Here is a 22,412-nt window from a genome sequence, read left to right on the forward strand (position 1 = left end):
CTGTACCAAAGATGAGTGCTCAGCACAGGCGAGCAGCCATTCATGCCCTGCTGTTTAAACAACATTAAACAGGTTTTTAAAGCAGCCGAACTGAGTTCATCTGGTATTTAAAGCTGGTAAAATGAGTTCACTTTGTAGAGCAGAGTAACAGGACCACAGTAAGATTAAAAAACAATGTCGATCATTTTGAGAATAAAGTCAAAAATCTATTTAGAGAAAAACACTGAAATGTGGCGATGACAGTCGTTTTAAGTGCCACGGCTGCACTGTGAGCTGGTGAAATGCTTCAGGATCAGGTTTAGTTGCAATAACTAATCTGCACATTTCCACTTTATTCTCAGAAGGATGTTTATGTTAATGTGCTCCCTACACTCCTCTGTAGGAAGGACACTTGCAGCAGTAGTTGTTTTAAAGGAGACAAGGCCAAAGATTTTTGTAAAGCTCCAGTGGATTCAAAGTTCAGAGTTTGCATAAAGGTGGCTTTAATAAAGACACACTTACAAATAAAGTTTTTTTAAAGCTTTAACTCCAGAACAAACTGGAGAAACTTCTCAACTTTTAGTTTTCAGACGACGGCGCTCTCAACTCAGCACGCTCGCCATGATGTGTCACTTTGTATCCAGACCTCCTGCTGGATTCTTCTTCATATTTCACACGTCTTTGCAAACTGTGAGGTCGCACACAACAAAACAGAACAACAGAGATGCATCTGTGCGGACGCTGTTTGATCCCAGGGAAATGAATGAATCGGATATCTGATCGGAGACCGAAGCAGAGTAGTGTTACTGGTCAGACTTGTGCCTTATAGAGCTCTTCAAAGTCCTGTTTCACTTTTTTCCACCCAACACACACGCACACACACCTGCAAATTAAATTTAATAAATAAGACGTACAATGTTGTAAGGCAAAGTTGATCATGCACTTGTCACGATAAACAACAACATACATGGCAGCAGAATCACTCCCACCCACCAACCCTTCATATCAAGCTTTCAGATTGTTGCCTGCTGACATCCTGATCTCGTACATCTACCCCCGATTTCTGCAGCAGGGTGAACTCTTTGTTCGGGGGAGTCGAAGCAGCAGGCTGGACCCACTGTGAGGTTTAGACACGCCAACTACAGCTGGAACTGATACAGGACGAGTCAGAGGCTCGGATCCAGCACCCAACTGCTGTGTGCCTCAGGACGTCCCGAGATAGCTCTGCAGCTTCCTTACTGTACTTCTGTCCAAAGAGCAAAGGTCAAAGTCAAACGTAGTGTTTGTAATGTGGAAGTGTCCGGTCTCTTCAATCAGGTTTACAATCTGCAAGACAGACAGTGAGAGTGGTGGGCACAGGCTGGGTCAAAGTAAAGTCTGCAACTATTAACTATTGTTATACATTACTACTTCATCATTATTATTTCGTCTAAGGTCTAATATTTATTTTAAACAAGCAGATTTCTTTATGCAGTCATCTGCTGCAGGCACAGCACGCTCTCAGCTGGCCAATCAGAAGAGAGCTTCGACCTGCGCTAACGTGTTTCCTCAACTGGTCGATTTAAACCGTGTGAATAAAATCTGAGATCTGAAAATCACTGAATTCAGTTTTTACATCTGACACGGATCCCAAACTTTGTAGAAGTGGGTTTGCGTCTGATGGACGTATCGGACACTGCTGACATCAGCTCACCTGTTGCAGTATGTGACCTTCTCTTAGTGTCATTAGTCTTTTATGCAGCTCCACCAGCTCATCCAGGTAAACCTGAAAAGCACACAGCAAACACGGCTGTCATGATGTAGCAGTGGCTGATGGTAACAAACCCCAAGACATAACATCACTTTCTATATTTCAGAATATTTACTAGTCTACTCCACATCTAAAAACCAAAGACACTCGTTCTCACCTTATCACACTCCATGCTTTTGTCTTGCTTGCTCTGCTTGGTGGGACTTTTTACTTCCACTATCTGACAGACAGAAGAGCAAAGAGTCACCCAGGGTCACGCACACACCTGGATACTGTGGCTTTCAATCATGCTGATCTAAGACATAAGCCAGTATATTACTGATACGATTACCTGGTTATTAGTAGACTTTAATAAGGGCGGGGCCTCTCTGCACGACAGCGGGGAATGGGAGGAGCTGTCACTTCTGCTGCCATCACTTAAACTAATCCTAAGTATGAAGTCACAAAAAACAAAGACATTAAAACTGTTGTCTCAGCTGTTAGCTAAAAACCGCTAACAATGAAAAATCCCCCATGAGCAGCATGTGAGAGAGTGGGGACGAAGGACGGTCTTTAACAGGAAGATGACTCTCGCAGAATCAGTGTCAGGGAGGGGCCTGCTAGATCAGGGGTGTCCAACTCCAGGCCTCGAGGGCCGGTGTCCTGCAGGTTTTAGATCTCACCCTGGGTCAACACACCTGAATCACATGATTAGTTCATTACCAGGCCTCTGAGAGCATCAAGACATCATGAGGAGGTCATTTATCCATTTGAATCAGCTGTGTTGGATCAAGGACACATCTAAAACCTGCAGGACACCGGCCCTCGAGGCCTGGAATTGCCCACCCCTGGCATAGATGATAGAAAACCGGTCAACTGTTGGAGACGGAGACGATCTGGTTAAGTTATGCTTTTTGGCCAAGGTTGACGGCACGCCTCCACCAACAGGATGGTGGAGAGAGTTGGAAAGAGCTTACATGAAATACTTGAAAAGTTAGTAAAAGGCACGTTGAAAGAACCTTTAGAAACTGTCCCAAGCAATTTTAACCAAGATTTAAATAGCGGCTCTTCATCATTTTACAGGTTTGTTGTTAAAGGCTGGCTCTACTGCACAAACATGTGAGATACAAAGTAGCCCTCATAATAGCAATATCCTGGTTAGAAGGAATTCATTACCAATGTCTGCACACAGCTCTATGAAACTAAACTAGTGTGCGGTTCAGCCATTCGAAAAGCTGCCCTCGGGCTACTAACCTGTGCTGGTGGTGTGCGAGGTGTGCTGCTCGATCCGTGTCTGAATCCACGTCGTCGTTGTCGTCCTCTGAATCGTCGTCGTCGTCCGAGTGCAGATCCTGCATCACTGACTGCAGCGGGCCAAGCACTGAGTGGAACAGTTCAATAAAGCCTCAGTCATTGCAGTTTAAACCTCAGGAATACAAGCAGAAAGCTGCAGATTGTGACTAGAGCAGGGCGATATGGCCAAAAATATTTATCACGATATATATTTGAAAATTTGCGATAACGATATAACTGACGATATAATTGATGCGAGACAAAATACAACTCCACAACATTACTAGCGCAAAAAGACAACCTTCCATTTATTTTCACTTAAACAAGAAGCTGGTTTTTATGTACATTAAAGCTTTATAAAAATGGAACAGTGCAAATGCAAATTCCTTGCTGAAAGTTTAACCAAAAGGCATTTCCAGTAGAAATGGGCTGACATATCCTGGGCATAACCATGTATAATATCCACTGAAGTTAAAAAGAGGTGCTTTGCAACATTAAACTGCAGTGTGCAGTACGTATTTTTCTGACCATAAGGTGCATGGGATTATAAGGCACATTAAGCGAAACAAAGCAGTCAGATAAATCAAACTTTATTAAACTCATTCTTCTTGCTTCCTTCACTTCTGTACCATTGATTCATTAATGTTGAATTCTCTGGCAGCTGCATGTTGTTGCAGTATATTAATGACTAACCTCGTATTGTGGATGGATTATCTCAGCTGTTCTCCTGACTGAAGTTTGGTCCGTTTACAGCATCCTGCCATGCGATTGCATTTGTCTCTAACTATCAGGAACGTTAACTTTTATAAGTGGAAAAGTGTTAGTGTTCGTCCTCCAGCTTCACTGTTTATGTTATGCTAACATAGCTGTGTCGCTAGCGATCACGTAGCACATCATTATATAGCAGCTAGCCCATCTTCAGTAACCCTACAAACGTCACTGCTGTTTAGTTTCCTGTCTTCATTTATGTTGGAAGTGATAGCAGAGCTGTACGTTTGATTTTTTTCAGAAATCTCTGTCAGAACATGCAATATCATGCTTAGGTAACTAGCGAAACTAGCGAGCTAACTTCCGCTAGCTCCCTGCTAACTTCTAACTCCGTTAAATGTAATAAATTTTGTTTTCATGGATGCCTGGAAGTTAAACTTCATAGTTACACCTGGTAAAGCAGCAATGCTGATCGTTTTATTAAAGATGAAAGAATTTAGACAGTTTTTAACTCTCAGTGATGCTGCAGTGTTCGTTTGACCTGAAGCATACGGAGTTTAGGACCCAGATTACTCCCAGATTTAAGAGCATCTTAGTCCGACAAATACGACAATAACGACGGCCGCTTGCATGTTCTGCAAAAAAAATGTGCTTTGTCGTGTATCTGACGGACAAACACCAAACCAGTTCCACATCACTGAAGTTGCAACATTTTTACAAACCAATTCTGGTTCATCTGATTCACTCAACAATCGGCCATGTGCGTATGAAAACAAAGGCACTGCGCATGCGCGTTTTACTCATATTCTATCGCGATATTTCATTTTCCTATCGTTGCCCAACATTATACCGGTATTACCGTGAACGGTATAATATGGCCCAGCCCTAATTGTGACGTTGGTACTGTAAAGCTCAGCAAATGTGGAGATCTGACTTTCAAAGGGAACACGCACACATCTCGAACTCTACATAGCTGACTTACAGCTCTGGTTTTCAATTGTTCTCATTGCTCAGGAAAACAACATGATTCTTTCATGTTCTTCAATCTCAAAATGATTTCGCAGCCTCTCTTACGACGTCTTCAACTTTCTGAACCGACTCAAAGTAAAAGTTTATAAACCAGGGCTGTGCCCGTTTGTTTACAGGCTCAAAGTGATACTTTAAGAAGATTTGTGGTAATAATGTTTCTGATCATTTACACAAAAAGATATTTTCGGCAGCATTTCTAAGTTTGATTAAATGAAGGGCATCCCATGATTGCTTCCAATGAGCTACTGTCACTGATGACACAGCGCCGTTTGCAGCAGCGTGAAAGTGGCACGGCACTGCAACACAGAATAAGTCAAATGTAGTACAGAAACAGTCGTAGTTTGGCCTGGAAACTTTTGTTAAACAGTAACTAAAGTAACTTAACCTTGTGACTTTTTAGGAACCTGCACAATATTTTCACAATAAAACTGAAGACTCTCTTCTACCTGGGATGTTGGGTCATGAGTTGAGCTTTTTAACCTGCTGCTTTGGTCTTGCACCATGTACTGTATCAGTAACTTTCATCCACTGTTTGCTCTTCCTGTCACATGACGTCCTTCAGCCACACTTGGTGGAGTCATTTGTTTACATTTGGGTCACACACAGCCTGACTGTAGCGCACAGTTTTTTCACCTGAAGGGCTGAAACAGGTTCTTGCATATGTTGCAGAGCACTGTGATTGTTGGAGGTTCCTGAAGTTGCTCCACTGCAGACTGACACATGTGGCTCTCACTCCCAGACATGCCCAGGCTTGTCTCTTAATTACATGCACTAGGGATCATAACCACCTGGTGTTGCTATAGCAATGATATCTCAGTACGACAGTTTTGTATCACGTAAGAATTTGTACCGGTATGATTGCAGACAATATGATATACACAGCTAGTTAATGCTTCCATTTTACAATAATAAAGCTTATGGTTTATATTAGAATATGTAGGAGGGATCACTCTCCTCAGCCTTCCCGGGAAAGTCTGTGCCAGCGGGCTGGGAATGAGAGTTCATCCACTGCAGGAGCACGATGTAGAGTGGCTACATAAGATGCAGGTTCAGGCATACCAGGCAAATTCAAGGTCTGGCTATACCAGCATGGTATAGTACCAAGACTCATTGGCAAGTCCTGCATGGGGCGTTAGGGACTCGGGCCCACCCACTTCCAACAATGGGCAATAGCTGAGCCCTGGCTGAGGAGAGGCATGGTCCGAGCTACTAGTAAGCTAACATAAACTAACCAACCCAGTGACATCACATGCTGATGTCGGTAAACGTGTTATATAAACTTAAACTTTAAGCACTTACTTCTTAAATCGAGCTGCACAGACAGCGTTACCTTTGAGAGCAGGGCTCAGTGGTGTAAATTAGCCTTCATACATGTAGCGTTTCATGTCCACTTTAATGATAACAGCTAATTATCTCAAATCGTGAGCATGTTAAATTCCCACCAAGCAGGTTAACGATTATGGTAACTGTGTAACACTTCAGTTTTCTTTACATTGGAGTTTTGCTGAGTGCTGTGCATTGTTGTGAATGTCAGCTACATGTGTCGTAGTGAGGAAAGAGGTTGTGTGTCTGCCTGTGTGCAGGGGTGCTGCATGTCAGCTGGAGGCGGTGAAACAACACTGTTCAATATCGATCCTGCTGCTAAGGAGCGTTTAATCCAAACAGTGTAGCAACCTTATGACAACCATACCACAGTCTCTACAGGGCACACAATAAGTGTTAGGCTACCACTGTGTACTTGGTGTTACGCTTGCATGACAACAGACTGTTGGACGCATCATTTTGCTTTCTTTGATTTCTACCAGTGAGTGTGATAAGTTTATGTCAGCTGGACCTAAAGTGATGTTAAAAACACTGTTTAAGCTTCACACTGCCAGACTGAATACTTCCACCTGTGTAACACAACAGTTGGACTCACTATAGTCTCGTCACATCCTGACATCACCCCAGCCCTGTCCTCTGTGCATCGTGGAAAGTGACGATGGGAAAACATTCAGACACTTTGTGCTCACGTTAGTTTTCCTCTCCCAGATTCTCCCAACAAGCAGCTGAAGATCTATTAGGATAATTGTTGTTATCACAGTTAATATTCCAGATTTATCTGATTACATCTCAACACCCCACCACCCACCCCCCTTTGTCCTGTGCTGTTGTTGATTTGTTGAAAAGAAAAGTCATTAACAAGTGAATTAAATTCTTCTACGGTGCTGCTGAGCACACGCATGTGTGCGAGGCGGCTGTTTGCTGGTTTGCTGAATGGCACTGAACACATGTGCATGTACAGTTTAAATCAACCAGGACCATAATGAACCCTGACTCCAACAGACACTCAGGATCCACCTGCCCAGTAAGTCACCCGCTAACTGCAACTATCAGAGCCCTGACCTTCTGCAGAGACGAGTCACACTGAACACAGCAAGTGTCCCTGCTCTCAGATACAAAACCTGCCTTTAAAAGTTCAGAGTAATGAAATCAGCAGTTCTGATTCTAGAATTTGTAGTCTCACACACTTGTACACTTTTGTTGTTTTGGTTCACATCGGTTGATATTCTGCTGCAAACAAATAATGAGAACATTTTATAAACCTTTGAGTGTCCATCAGGATCCTGTAGAAACAGCTTCCATCTCAAATACTAAACATCATTATTTACATTCTGTTTATTTATTTTTTTAAAGTCCCTCTAGCACAGATTTCTTTAGCCGAATGTCTTTCTGTGTCTTCCATACAAACATTAAACATGCAAACACTCAACACAGCAACACTGAAAGCATTTGAGTGTAACTTTCATTCAAATCAAACTTTAGACACAATTACAATAATGGAAAAAAGACAATTTAAATAGTAATACACAACAACCACAGCAGAAATAAATAAAAGAAAACCAAACACAATCCAGACATGAATACACAAATATATTTAAATCTATATATTTATAAATTTTAATATGATGTAAAAGAAAACAAATACGAAACCTATCAAACTACCAATATATAAAAAAACAAGACCAGAATCAGAGAGACTTTATTTATCCCCAAGGGCCAATTAACATACAACAGAGCAGCATGACGTTGAAGATAAGCACAATAAAAGTGAGATAATAAATACACAGAATATACAGTTTTAAAATTACACAGTTTTAAAATTAAAGTGACTGAAGGTGAATAAATAACTGTAAGTGACTAAAAGTGAGTAAAGTGTTGGTAGTATAAGAGTGTAGTTTATGTTTCTGGTGTGGGAAATGTTCTTATCAGCTGGAGTTAAAAAGCAGAGCTGCTTTGGGGACAAAGGTGGCGCTCCTCCTCCTCTCAGTCCTGCAGGAAATGCAGCGGAGGCGTCGCCCAGAGGGGAGCCATTGAAATGCAGGGTGAAGAATGTGAGAGGGGTCGTTGATGATTTTGGCTGCCTGTCTAAGGGCCTGTTGATGAAAACCTGCCAGAGTTCTGACAGGCAGGCCAATGATTTTAGAGCACACTGATGCTGCAGTCTGTTCCTGTATGAAGGCTGAGGGAGTGGGACCAGCAGCTGATGGAGAAGGTCATGATGCTTTCCAGGAAGGCGTAGTAAAAAGTCATCATGATGGGTGTGCTGACTCCAAAGGAGTTGAGTTTCCTAAGGAGGTTTAGCCGTTGGTTTTATTTCACATTCACCGATTTTCTCTAAGCTTAAGTTCACACAGCAGAGAAATTTGTGTCTGACTCAGTGACTGCAAGGTGCTGCGCAGGTCCTGTGGCTGCAACCCAAAAGCATCCCTATCAGAATCAGAATCAGAAAGGGTTTTATTGCCAAATGTTGAGCAGGTTTACAACATTAGGAAATTGCTGCGGTGCTTAGTGCAATCATACTGTCATAAATGCTTAAATAGATATAAAAATAAAAATAAGAATAAGAATTAAAAGTGCTAAGTAGATAGATATATACATGATATATACATGAGTGCAGGTGGTGATCAGTGCAAACATGGAATGATGCAGTGACACAGCGTAGGGTCATGTGTTAGTGGTGGGAACAGTCATACGGTTATTGTTCATGTGTCCGACAGCAGAGGGGAAGAAACTGTTCTTATGGCGAGAGGTTCTGGTGCGAATGGACCGGAGCCTCCTGCCTGAGGGGAGCAGGTCAAACAGACTGTGTCCAGGGTGAGAAGGGTCAGCTGAGATCCGAGCTGCACGCCCCAGTGTCCTGGAGGTGTACAGGTCCTGCAGAGATGGGAGTCTGCAGCCAATCACCTTCTCAGCAGAGCGCACAACACGCTGCAGTCTCTGTTTGTCCCTGATAGTGGCTCCAGCGTACCACACGGTGATGGAGGAGGTGAGGATGGACTCGATGATTGCAGTGTAGAACTGCATCATCGTCCGTGTTGGCAGGTTGAATTTCTTCAGCTGCCTCAGGAAGTACATCCTCTGCTGGGCTTTCTTAATGACGGAGGTGATGGTGGGCTCCCACTTCAGGTCCTGGGTGATGGTGGTACCCAGGAATCGGAATGAGTCCACAGAGGTGATGGGGGTGTCAGTCAGGATGATGGGGGGGAGTCTATCAGATGTCCTGTGCTAATACGCCATGTTTGGTTTTGGCCTTTGGTCTTGTGTTTGTTTAGATGCAACTTTGCAAACCTAAGCTGTACTGCCATATCATTGTTAGAGAGGAGGAAAGCTTTCCAACAAGCAGCACTGCATGGTCTAGGATTCATCTGCTGGGACGGCCACTGCTGCACTGTGTTGAATCCTCAAGAGCAACAAATTAGCAAAACTTCTGTTTTTAAAAAGATGCTCACACTCGCTGATCCATTTATTAGTTACTGTGAAGTCCGACCAGAGCAGGACTCTGAGGACTGGACCCTCACACGTCTGTACTTTGTGCTTCTACCCAGCTTTACATTGATGTGCTAACTTTAGCTACCAAACACAGTGATGTAGAGATGTGACTCTACAGTGAGGTTAGAATATACAAACAGCTGGTGAGAGTCCTGTTTACAGACAGAACCACAGAGAAAAACATAACCTGGTGGAGTTCCTGTGTCGCTCTGTTAGCTCCTCAACACAGAGCAACATGAACGTTACGACGCACCTCGTACTGCTCTGATTTAACTGTGAGCTGAGGCACCAGAGCCAAAAGCTCAGCGATGGCTTGAACCACCTCTGGCTGTGAGTGACAGCTGAGCTCAGGCCAAACAGTTCTCCATGCTGAGATAATATCCACCACCTGAGAAAGAAAGATTTGTTTTAAGACCAGAACTTTGGAAAAGATTCAAAAGTTATGATCCAGAAAAATGATGATTCCTGAATTTAAAGAGACAAATGGAGACAGGCGAGGTACCTCTGCTCGACACAGCTCCTGTAGTCCCTGCAGAACGAGAGCAGCCGGGGTTACCAGGTCTGGTCTGTTGCACTGTTTTAAAGTGAGTGAAATGGCAGCCACCATGTCCCCTGCATGCTGGTAAGGCCTGGTTAACACACACATCAGCGTGAACAAAGTGGGAAATGTGTTTCTTCTAATTTTGTTACCATTTTTATTTAAGAAAAAAGCATTAAAAGTGCCAGGACACGTGTAAGTAAGTAAATGCCAAACACAGCTTCTTATCATTGCAAACTCTTATGGCTGCAAATGTTTTACAATAAAAGCAAACGTAAGCATTTGTTGTTGTTGTTGTTGTTTTTGTTGTTGTTGTTGTTTTTTTTGACAGACATGAGTGAGGGATAGGAAAGGGAGAAAGAAAGAGGAAGGAAAGGAAAAACAATGTTACATGTTACAATGTTAAACAATACAAAACAAAAAAAATAAAAATCTCCTGGATCACCTGTTGAGAGAAGAATAGAAAACAAGCAAAAAAAAACAAAAAAAAACAAAGCAACATACTAAACACAACACCATCGCATTAATCTAGCTTAGTGTGAACAGCAGTAAATACTAAATATTCAATGTTGTTGTGCAGCACGCAGGACAGATGTGCTTCGAAGTAGCAGCCAAGAAAGGTGTAATTTAAGTCCATGAGCAGTGAACACCTGTGTGCATACCTGTGTGGATCAGCGTGCTTGTATTCCAAAGGTTTCTCCATGTAACGATCTGCTAGGGAGTGTGGGGGGGCCACAGCCCCGTCCTCCAGGGTATGAAGCAGGTATGGAGGAGATCAAAACTCCAGACATCCAGAGGCCCCCAGAACACAAGAGACCATGGAAGACCAACAGAGGGGCAGCCGCGCCACAGAAGCCAGGGGGAGTTGCAGTGACGCGCCCGTGAGCTCCGCCAGCAGCCAGCTGTGCCTGAGTGACCGAGCCCCAGGCCGAGAGGCCGGGGGCACCCCACCTCCGAAGTGGCCCGAGCGAGCCCCAGGTTCCAGGCCCCGATAAGCGGCCGCCAAGGAGTGAGCCAGTGTGTACCTGGACGCCCACCCCCAGACACAAAGAACCACCAACGCACCGATACCTGAGGGAGTCCACCACTGGCAGGGGAAGAAAAACGTAAGCATTTGTGAAAACAACGAAACAGCTCAATGATTTGCTAAATTTGTACTGTAGCATATATCCAGAGGGTTTCCCAGGTTTTCACTAATGCTGCTAAAAAAGCTGCATGTACATGTTAGCAGGCGTAACAGGCCCCGGGAGGATGAACAGTGTGCACCAGCTGGTTAGAACAAAGGAAATAATCAAATAAAGTCATCGTTTTATTTCATCAACACACATAAAGGCCATAAAGGCCTGGATGCAGTTTGTGGAGTTTATATGATGAATATAGTTTGGATTAAAGGTAAAACTATAAAGTTATGGCTCACTTGCTTAGAGTTGTATTATATGGGAAGCAGTGCTTACAGACTGACATAGTTGGATTTCTTTTGCTTCAAATGTATGCTTTTATTTTGATAGTCTGGCAGAGACAGGAAGTTAGCTGCCTCTCAGTCTCTCTGTTTGAACTGAACTTTGTAAGACTTTGATCCTTCTGGATTCAGGCACGTGTAGCTGCTCTGGACATTTGTACGGAAATATTTAAAACTGGACTCCTGCTGATTTTTGGAGAAACAGGGACTCAGTGGAGCGTTGAGCTGAGGCTTCATTCACTGCAAAGCTACAAAGTGCATTCATTTATCTTAACAAGCAAAGTTGATGTGATGTGACTGAAAAAACAAATATTTCTATGTTTCTGAACTTTCATCAGCTTGCTGAGCAGAAACATCTATGAAGAGTCCAGTCAGTGATTATTACTCATTAGAAAGATGAAGAATCCTGGTGTTGGAAGCTCACACTGTCTGCACTGTGCATGCACAGTCCACTGAATGAATGAACCAGTGAATGTAGGAAGTGCCCACTGTTTCTGTAAGTATGGGAGGACCCACCTCTCTCTGCAGATGTCCCTGACACAGGCGGCCCTGGCCAGGATCTGCTCCCACTGGGCGTCCCTCCCCAGCACCACCCTGCTGTCCTGCTGGCTCATTAGACGCTGCAGCTCTGGGTAGACCCGGTCCTTACAGACATGACCAAAGCAGCACACAATCAAAGACAAACAGAAGCTTTGAACACATGAATATGACATTTATAGTAATGCGTTATTATTGCAAACCTGTTTTTTCCACAGAGCGGTCATGAGGCGCAGTCCCACTGCTCTCAGCTTGGGGGAGCCGGCCAGCATGTGCAGACTGTGCAGCACGATCGGGAAGCAAAGCTGGAATATTACAGCACATACGATCAGAGCCAAGTTTACAAGAGAAACACACGGTTACAGCTGAAGAAGGCAGATGTTAGACGATGACTGCTGGTTTGGAGAGTCCAGCTCACTGACAGAGTGCTTTATACTACAGAGCACTGCATCTATCCCACACAGAGGCTGCTGTGGTGGAGTCCAATCCCAGCTCCTACAAACTGGGTACAAGAAACACTGTGTTCACACAGAGAAAACTGTGTGGAAGACGTGGGAATTTCTCTTTGTTCCTTTGTCAAAGTGCTAAACATCGAGAGGGGAACATTTCAGTTATGTGCACAAACTGATTTACCAACATTTGCCACACACAGTGCCCTGCTAATGGTGCTAATATTTAGCACAGTTTGTTTAATGCAGTGTTTGATTTGTTGCTCTTGATATTGTGCCATTCATTTGTGCACAGAGATGGCATTACAGAGATTTGATGGACATCAGTCTGATCTCTGCTTTTACACTGATAAACCTCAAAAACACATCTTTGTTTATTAGGTTCATTTCAGGACCACAAACAGCGCAGGACGATCAGCTGTGCTTTATGGATCTACATAAACTCAGCTGCATTTGATGTGACAGACATGAGCTGTAGATCACAGATACACACACCCCATCAGCACAGATGTGTTAGTGGTGCTGTTAACACCAGCTGGAGACATTTACAGTTTGTTTTATCCCTCAGGTGTTGTCTAAATACAAGAATGTATGTGTAGGTAAAATACAGTGGGTTGCAAAAGTATTCGGCCCCCTTGAACTTTCCCACATTTTGTCACATTACAGCCACAAACATGAATCAGTTTCATTGGACTTCCAGGTGAAAGACCAACACAAAGTGGTGCACACGTGAGAAGTGGAACGAAAATCATACATGATTCCAAACATTTTTTGCAAATCAATAACTGCAAAGTGGGGTGTGCGTAATTATTCACCCCCCTGAGTCAATACTTTGTAGAACCACCTTTTGCTGCAGTTCCAGCTGCCAGTCTTTTAGGGTCTGTCTCTACCAGCTTTGCACATCTACAGACTGAAATCTTTGCCCATTCTTCTTTGAAACAGCTGCAGCTCAGTCAGATTAGATGGACAGCATTTGTGAACAGCAGTTTTCAGATCTTGCCACAGATTCTCGATTGGATTTAGATCTGGACTTTGACTGGGCCATTCTAACACAGGGATATGTTTTGTTTTAAACCACTCCATTGTTGCCCTGGCTTTATGTTCAGGGTTGTTGTCATGCTGGAAGGTGAACCTCCGCCCCAGTCTCAAGTCTTTTGCAGACTCCAAGAGGTTTTCTTCCAAGATCGCCCTGTATTTGGCTCCATCCATCTTCCCATCAACTCTGACCAGCTTCCCTGTCCCTGCTGAAGAGAAGCACCCCCAGAGCATGATGCTGCCACCACCATATCTGACAGTGGGGTGTGTTCAGAGTGATGTGCAGTGTTAGTTTTCCACACAGAGCATTTTGCATTTTGGTCTCATCTGACCAGAGCACCTTCTTCCACATGTTTGCTGTGTCCCCCACATGGCTTGTGGCAAACTGCAAACGGGACTTCTTATGGTTTTCTGTTAACAATGGCTTTCTTCTTGCCACTCTTCCATAAAGGCCAACTTTGTGCAGTTGTGATGGCATGCCACACATGGTAAGCTCCACACCTCACCACCCGTTGATTCACTTTAGTTTAATTTACAGTCACTACTTTAAAATATTCTACTTATTGTTCAATATTGTTTCTTTATTAAATGTATTTATTTTTCCATCACACCTTCCAATGTTTATATGGCGTGCACTAGTGATGGCCCGCTTGAAGCTGACGCTCCGGAGCGTGTGTCGAAAAAAACAACACACTGGTTCAGAAGCACTGTGTCGAGGCTTGCTTCGTTTGGCAAAAGTCACGTGACCAGTGACGTCCGAAGCTTCATTACGCACGTAACTGCTTCGGTACCTGATTCAAACGGATATAAGGAAGTGAATCATCCACTGGATTCGTGGAGTGTGTTGATGGTGACAGATAGCGAAGAGGTGATCATTCCACTGACAGATATGGAGCCAGCGAGGAAGAGAGGACGTTATGGCGTGTGGGAATATTTTGAGTTGATTTTGCTCAATTCATTTTATCTGCCGAAGTGAAAAACCTGAAATGTCCAAAATCATGTTTTCATAATGTAAATATCATTACAGCATATGACTTTAGGAACACTTCCATGTGAATTAAAGCTGATGAAGACTACAAAAATGTATTTGGCACTATACGTACATTACATTGCTACAGTTTAGAAAATCATTTTGTTTATTGTTTTTAGGTGATAGTCTGCAGGACCCAGGAATACCTGCATATCTACCAGCTTGCAGTGTGGTTCCTGCACTCCACAGCCTCTTCTATTCCATGCAAGTGGATTTTCTCCAGGGCAGGAGAAACTATTTCTAAGAAAAGAAACCGACTCAGCCAGCACACAGTAACACTAATCCTCCTTTTAAATGTAAATAACAAAAGGGCTACCTGACATAGATCATGTTTTTACTTTGCAAGTTCTTGATTAGGGGTGGGTTTTGATTATCGCTTTTCTGATTACAATCCATACTAAATTGAATAAAGTGATATTGATTCATTAAAATCCCGTGTCGATTTGTAAATTAACGTTATTATGCCTGAAACGCCAGCATCTCAGGTTAAACCTCACAACATGTCGTCAAACACCAAACAGCTAAAACAGTAACTGGGAGCAGGTTTACGGATTCTGCATACAAACGTAAACGCAGAGCGCGGACCCGACGCGTCAGAATCAGATTTTGATGTGTCGTCGGGTCCGCGCTGTGTTTGCCTCTTTTTTTTTCGCTGGCTTCTGCAGCTGCAGGTTTCATAACTCTCTGTTTACATCTCTAATTAAGTCTCACATGTGTCAGCTTTCTTTTAATAGATACGAAATTATGGATATATACTGTTAAATGATCAGAACTGTAATATTTCTGACTGAGGCAAAACTTTCCAGATTCCAATCAAATTGAATCGGATCCTGTATCGAATCAAAATGATTCTACAAATCGGTAACGATGCAGCCGTACTCAGCTTCCTAAGCATTTTCCCTTTCCAGTTCACAATCAATCCCACCCCTAGGTCAAAAATATGTATAGGACAATTGGCCTCATCTAATATTTTGTATGAACCTGTCCAGCTGTCCAGTGATTAAATGACAAGTAGATGGAGGCAGGACTCCACAGCAGGGGCATACTGCATAATGTGCTGTGCGTTATCATATATATTGCTCACTTATTGTATTTACCAACATCAAGGAGTTATGAGCAAAGAAAGGCCACACCATAGTGCATGTTTAAATAGGGAAAGTTTATTGATCAAAATGTATTACGCAAATACGCATTACATTTTTTTCAGCCCCCCAATCGAGAAAACAAAATCAATTACATGTTCAAAGCAATGGAACGGTGGCCCAATATCAGAGAGAACTCCACTCTTGAGTGAGCAGTGATGATTGAGCAGTCCGTTTTATTTTGCAGATTCAAGCTGCTCTTCAAAATTTTCACCACCAGATGTCACCGGAGAGGACTGTGTTGAAAAGCTTCGAGTAATGAACCGTTTTTCAATACAAGCTTCAGTGCTTCGGAAAGCTTCATTTGGCCATCACTAGCGTGCACTAGTGATGGTCCGCTTGAAGCTGAAGCTCCGGTGCGTGTGTCAAAAAAATCAACACACTGCTTCTGAAGCACTGTGTCGAAGCTTGATTCGTTTGGCCAGAGTCACGTGATCAGTGACGTCCGAAGCTTCATTTAGAACCTAACTGCTTCAGTATCTGATTTGATGGTTTATAAGGAAGCGAATCATTCGCGGGATTTGTGGAGTGTTTTGATGGTGACAGATACTGTTAGGGTTCCTGTGTTTTGTGTTTTTGGTTATTTGATTTTGTCATTTCATTATATTCTAGCTTTGCTTTACGGGTTTTTCTTAGTTAAGGTCTTCTGGGTGGGGTTTGGTTAGAGTTTTAGTGTTTTGGTTTTCTGTCTGTGTTCCGTAGTTGCTGTCTTCCTTGTCTGCTGTATTTCCACGTCCAGTCAGTGTCTGTGTCTGCCCTGGTCCCACGTCTCTGTTCCCTTTGTAGTGCCTGCATGTGAGTCTGTGTCTTTGTTCAGTCTGTGTTATGTGTTTCCTGTTTTACTTTGAAGGTCCCTGTCTTATCTCAGTGTGTTCATGTTCATGCATCATGTTTTTAATTTGCAAGTTCATAAGCATTTTCCTTTTCCATTTCACAATCAATTCTACCCCCAGGTCAAAAATATGTCTGGGAAAATTTCCTTAATATAATATTATTTATAAATACACCTGTCTAGCGATTAATTGCATAAGTGCATGGAGGCAGGACCTCACAGCAGAAGCATACTCCATAATGTGTTTTACATTATTATATGTATATATATGTAAAGTGGTATTTTTCAATTATTGTATTTACCAACATCAAGAAGTCACAAGCAAAGAAAGACCACACCATGGTGCATGTTTAAACAAGGAGAGTTTACTGGTTAAAACTATGTATTAAACAAATAAAACACATTTTCTTAACCACCAAAAAATACACGTTCAAAGCAACACAACGGAGGCCCAATATCAGACAGGATTCCACTCTGTAGAGTGGGCAATCATAATGAAGCGGTTGGTTTTATTTTGTGGATTCAAGCTGCTCTTCATATTTTTGGCCACCAGATGTCACCAGAGAGGACTGTGTTGAAAAGCTTCGAGTAATGAACCGTTTTTCAATACAAGCTTCAGTGCTTCGGAAAGCTTCATTTGGCCATCACTAGCGTGCACACATATTAACCTTGCAAGGTCAAAGTTCCGTTTTATGTTATATTAATACATATTTTCTTTGTTTGAGTTACCTGGGGGTTGGCTTCTCCTCCTGTCTGGCAAAAGGTGTGGCAAAGGGCTGGGAGACCTGAAGTACCACTGACAGCCTAATTGGATTGCACCACATGCTTCATTGCCTGGGGGGTGTTTCATGTGTGTTTAATTGTTTTGTATTAGTTGGTTATATGGCAGCCATCTTGTTTTCCCCCGTGTGTGTCATTTGGTTTAGCTAAACCGGTATTTAAGTTCCCCTGTGTGTAATTTCATCAGTTCAGTTTGTCATATGGTTGTTTGAGGTTTTGTTAATTATTATCTTGAGTTTAGTTTATTGAGTTGACCTCTTTTATTAGTCTGCCTGTTTAAGTTTTGGCTTTGTTAAATATATTTTCATATTTTTGGGTCAATAAAACCTAGTGATGGGCAGATGAAGCTTCATGAAGCACTTAAGCTTTTCATCCAATTGGTTCATCCCAGCGCAAAGCTTCTTAAAGCTTCATTTGCTCTAGTAGGACATCTACTGGACGTAAAAATATTAGTTGGCATGAATTTGAAGAGTGTGGCCTTTTGCACACAGCCTGTAAATGTCAACAACAAAAGGAGTGTGTAAAACATCTATATTGTAGTGATGGCAGTATACTTTGTATATTTATACTGGCAGTATGGAAAATGATAATTTGGAAATGTTTAAAATGGAAATGATCATTTACTGTGAGGTGAGGTGTGGTTGGGGTGTGGACAGTAGTTGTGCTTTTGTAACGTTGAGGTATGGACAGCTACACACTGAGGCGTCAGTCCTGCCCACATTTTATTCTGTAAAAACTAAATTTTCACTGCTTTTATGGCCTTTTTAGTGGGGAGAACATAGCTAGGATTTAATGATTTAACAAATCTTTTGAATCCTTTGTCCTCCACAATGCTAAATGGCTGGGAGTCCTCAATCACCATGCTAACCAGGGGCCCGTTCTTCGTACGTCGCTTACTACATCCAAGATCAAATGACATATCTAAGACCAAATCATCGCGCTAACCGTGAGCTCGCTAATCCGGTTCTCCGAACACACCTGCTGTTGACGATTAGTACAGCTGGATGAAGTAATGTGAGATCACTGGGTGTCGTAAAAGGGGCTACGCATCGATAGTAGAAACATTGATCGGCAACCCTCTGATTGGTCGGCGAAAATGTCGAAGGAGCGCGCTCGGTATTTTTTGGCAGCAGAGCAAGAACTCTTGAGTGAGGGATTTCAGGAGTTTCAGAGTTTAATCAGAACGCAAGGGAACACTGCAAAGGCTGCAAAAGCAAGGAGCGAGGGCTGGCAGGAAGTTGCTGACAAATTAAACTCGTAAGTAATTTAATAATAACAATAATAATGGAGTGGATTGATATAGCGCTTTTCAAGGCACCCAAAGCGCTTTACAATGCCACTATTCATTCACTCTCACATTCACACACTGGTGGAGGCGAGCTACAGTTGTAGCCACAGCTGCCCTGGGGCAGACTTACAGAAGCCAGGCTGCCATATCGCGCCATCGGCCCCTCTGGCCAACACCAGTAGGCAGTAGGGTAGATGTATTATATTACACTATATTATCCAATATTATATGGCATTATATTATATTATGTTACATTATATCCCCTTTCACATTAGAGCCACAACAGGACCCACTAGAACATGGGCACAAGTAAAAGTGAAATATAAGAATATTCTACAGAATGGTAATATTTATCACTTATATTGCTTTTAGTCTCTTGAAAAGAGACCCTGAAATAATCTGTTTGTTTGTTCATAACAGCAACCAAGAAAAGGGCAGAGCACAAAAAAGACAGGTGGTGGTCCTGCACCCCCTCGTCAACAAGTTGGTTAAGTAAATAATACCCTCACGGGAATATCGATATCTCTCAATGAGCACACTGTCGCGCTGAGCTAAAGGATCCTGTCTGTCCCGCAATATGCGCTGGATTCTGAGGACTCTCCTTATCAATCTTGCACCTTCCGCAATGGGTGGCTCGCGTAAACGGACAGGACATGGCTGCGACAGACTTCCCAAATCCACCTTCGCTTTTATAGCCGTGGTCTCTCATCTTGATTACACGAAGTAATTTACAATTACTACTCTGAAATATGAATTACATCTGTAATAATCACATACATGTAATAGAATGTTAATAGTACATTTCCCTTTTTTTAGGAAATGACCTGTATGTATCTGTGTGAGATCAATAAAAGGATCAAGTGCTGCATTATCTTTAGTTACATTGATGTTATTTATTTATGGTGAAACAGTGGTGGAATATCGCTGTTGCTTTCGTATAAATGAAGCGGACATACCTGCGTGGCCGCGATCTAATCCTGTTTACATAAAGTAAACCTGCTCCCGAGCAGGTTTACGCTTACGGCTCTGTTGCTATGACAGCAAGTCCCGGATGAGCTTCGGGGAACCGAACGATCCAAGATCACGCGAAATCGTCAACAATCAAATCCAGCTAACTTACTTAGCGAGGTACGAAGAACGGGCCCCTGGTCTTCATCTATTTGAGATTGTTCTCCTGAGGAAAGACAATAAAGACAAAGCACAAATATAAATATCACACACGTAACTTATTACAGCTGTATAATATTGTTATATCATTTAGTAACATTACTGCATGCTATATTATCATGACATTTGATGGCTCACCTGGTCTTGCTCCACAATCGGTGTTCCCCTTATTCTCATGCAAAGCTCTGTAGTGCCTAAGCATGGATGAGGTGTTGTTGTTATATCCCAGCTCCCTGGCACATAGCAAACACTTCACCTTGTGCAAAAGTACAGACATCCTCCTGGATGAAGAAAAGCTCCTCAGACTACATGACCTGGATGACCCCACAGATAAAAGCTCACATGTGTGTATGATGGACTAAAACACACTGTGAGCGCTCAGATGAAGTAGAAAGGTGCTGCTGATGTTCCAGCCCCGTCTCCAGACGCTCACAGTCAGTACAGGTTCTTCTTAGTCGTACCTTATGAGTGCCGAGGTTTGGCAGGCTTGTGAGAACAGCGTGAGCCAGGATTCTTTTCTTTGGTCAGTTTGAACAAAAGAAGCAGCACGAGGGGCGGGACCTGCAGAGGGAAACACCCACATCAGCAAACACACCAACCAAACATTAAATGCACTTTGTCAGACCGTACAGAGGCTGCATCACTGACCTGTACGTGCACACAAACTGACAGCTTCACAGGATGTTCAGCATAAACAGATAGAGCAGGGTTGAGTCTGCCCTTGTGATACTAAATGTGTGGTGCCCATCTTGTACTCTGCAGTCAGTTAAAGCTTCAAAGATCACACATGAAGTCCTGACACTTTAGTATGAGACAGGTTACAAATAAGGAAACAGTGAGACAGCATCACGGTCCTTAGACACACCACGCTGCTGTGCAGTGTCACAGCTTAATTACCACCACACACCTAATGGCACTCCGAGCCTTAACTGTTGCAGAGCGACCGCTTCACCTGCACGGCCCGAGAGCGAGAGGGAGGGGCAAAGAAAATAAAGCTGAGCGATGACACGTTTAATGCTGTCGAGCCAAAAACATCACTTTGAATCAAAATCACTGCAGTAAATCATCATTTAGGTTTCATAGTGGTTAGCTTCTGGCTTTTCCTGTAACAAAGACCTGCTGCTGCACGTTTAACATGACAAGTACGAGCGAGCAGAGATCTCCAGAGGACTCAAATATGCCAACAACCTTCAACCAGTGCATCCAAACACCAGTGTGTGCAGCACTCTGGGAGCAATTAGAGCAGAAGGTGAATCCTCTGGGGCCCGGTGCACGCTTGAGTAATGAGGGGTAAACTCACACTTCATCTGCAGCTAGTGACTCCAACACAAGTCCAGAGGGAGGTCTGTCCCCTTAGAGCACTCCCTAACCTCTCCCTTTATACGGCAGCAGATCAGCAGCAATCACACAGCAGTGACAGCTTTTATCTTCCTGCTGATCTGAACCATTTCAAAGTCATGTGTTGGTGCCAAAACACCAGGTTATCAACATGTGTTTCCTGCTCTTAAAAAGACAAACACAAGCTAGCTCCCTTACATACAACAAATCTACATGTCAGAGGGAACAACATGCATTACTTTATATTCAGTCCACAGATTTAAGAGAACAGTTGTGTGGGTTATCTACCTGGCAGGGGTCGGCAGCAGCGACAGCCTGGCTTGCTTTCAAAGCCAGCTGGCAGATGTTTTCCTGACCCATGATGATGAGATAAGTCACAATCAGGACAAGAGAGGAGGACAGGCGCTGGCTGGACGACAGGGCGGAGCTGACCGCCAACAGCCAATCGGTCGCTGCTGCTGGATTGTTGGCCACTTTGCGCAGTACCGACAAATAGGGATGGGTATTGATAAGATTTTCACGATTCCGGTTCCATTTTCGATTCTTTATCGATTCTGTTTAAAAAAGGAGAACACTAAGGTCGATTAGCTCAGAACTTTGTTTTATATCTTCTCTTTGAACAAGGTAGAAATTTAGGAGTAACATGGCCTTACAAACCCAACAGTGAGATCTTAAGAGATCCACAGCCTACGGCTCTTCAATGGGTGTCACAGGGTCCCCAGGAAAGAAATATGTAAATGTAAAATAATAAAATAAATATTCTTCTGTAGCAATAACAAAGTGTAACATAAATTATTCTGTAGCAATTACACAAGAATATCCAGTAATGTCCTTGCCTACAATTAAACACATTCACTTACCGAAAATCGGTGCAAGCCTTTGACCACAAACTGAGTCACTGCTCGGTGATGTTCGTCTATCCTGGCCTGAAAGGAGACGCTACCGGCAGACTGCAGCGAGAACTGCCAGCATCTGAGCCAGACTCTGTCTGTCTCATCATGGTCACTAAATGCACAGTGATGGCAGGTTTGTAATAAGGCAGATCGCGCTAACATAATATGCACTGTTAGTTGATTATTTACCTGCCGCATTAACGGGAGAGGACGTGCAAACGTTACCGCTGCTGCTGGGTTGAGATTCACGAGTCCGGAGCGGAATTAAAAACACGACATTCATTTAAAGTTATCGTGTGTTATAATATATATAATATATAATATATATAATATATATAATGTAAAGTTCTTCCTCTCAAACAAATATTCCCAAA

The 22,412-nt window shown here is 43.0% G+C and overlaps 3 protein-coding genes across 5 annotated transcripts in view; 1 reads left to right on the plus strand and 2 right to left on the minus strand.

Annotated features, from left to right (window-relative positions):
- The window catches only part of LOC146675501 (protein NLRC3-like), a 507,908-nt gene that overhangs the window by 170,612 nt on the left and 314,884 nt on the right, over positions 1 to 22,412 (plus strand). The window lies entirely within an intron of this gene.
- On the minus strand, positions 419 to 3,752 carry LOC146675515 (protein AF-9-like). Its single transcript, XM_085400544.1, has 5 exons — positions 2,963 to 3,752; positions 2,061 to 2,157; positions 1,887 to 1,949; positions 1,673 to 1,744; positions 419 to 1,305 (listed from the first exon to the last, which is right to left on the minus strand). Exons 1-5 carry the CDS (start codon positions 3,064 to 3,066, stop codon positions 1,183 to 1,185), a joined length of 459 nt encoding a protein of 152 aa, XP_085256670.1. The 5' UTR covers positions 3,067 to 3,752; the 3' UTR covers positions 419 to 1,182.
- On the minus strand, positions 9,531 to 22,225 carry LOC146675516 (focadhesin-like). Of its 2 annotated transcripts, XM_085400540.1 has the most exons (7): positions 22,006 to 22,225; positions 21,434 to 21,699; positions 20,269 to 20,368; positions 12,288 to 12,389; positions 12,064 to 12,191; positions 10,053 to 10,179; positions 9,532 to 9,938 (listed from the first exon to the last, which is right to left on the minus strand). In XM_085400540.1, exons 4-7 carry the CDS (start codon positions 12,354 to 12,356, stop codon positions 9,771 to 9,773), a joined length of 492 nt encoding a protein of 163 aa, XP_085256666.1. In that variant the 5' UTR covers positions 12,357 to 12,389; positions 20,269 to 20,368; positions 21,434 to 21,699; positions 22,006 to 22,225; the 3' UTR covers positions 9,532 to 9,770. The 2 variants fall into 2 exon arrangements, with proteins under 2 accessions (XP_085256665.1, XP_085256666.1); XM_085400539.1 differs by lacking the exon at positions 20,269 to 20,368 and having other exon boundaries at positions 9,531 to 9,938.

Source organism: Rhamphochromis longiceps, linkage group LG3, assembly GCF_057381845.1.
Source record: "Rhamphochromis longiceps isolate RC_006_pf linkage group LG3, R_longiceps_female_GT1.1, whole genome shotgun sequence".
Taxonomy (NCBI): Eukaryota; Metazoa; Chordata; class Actinopteri; order Cichliformes; family Cichlidae; genus Rhamphochromis; species Rhamphochromis longiceps.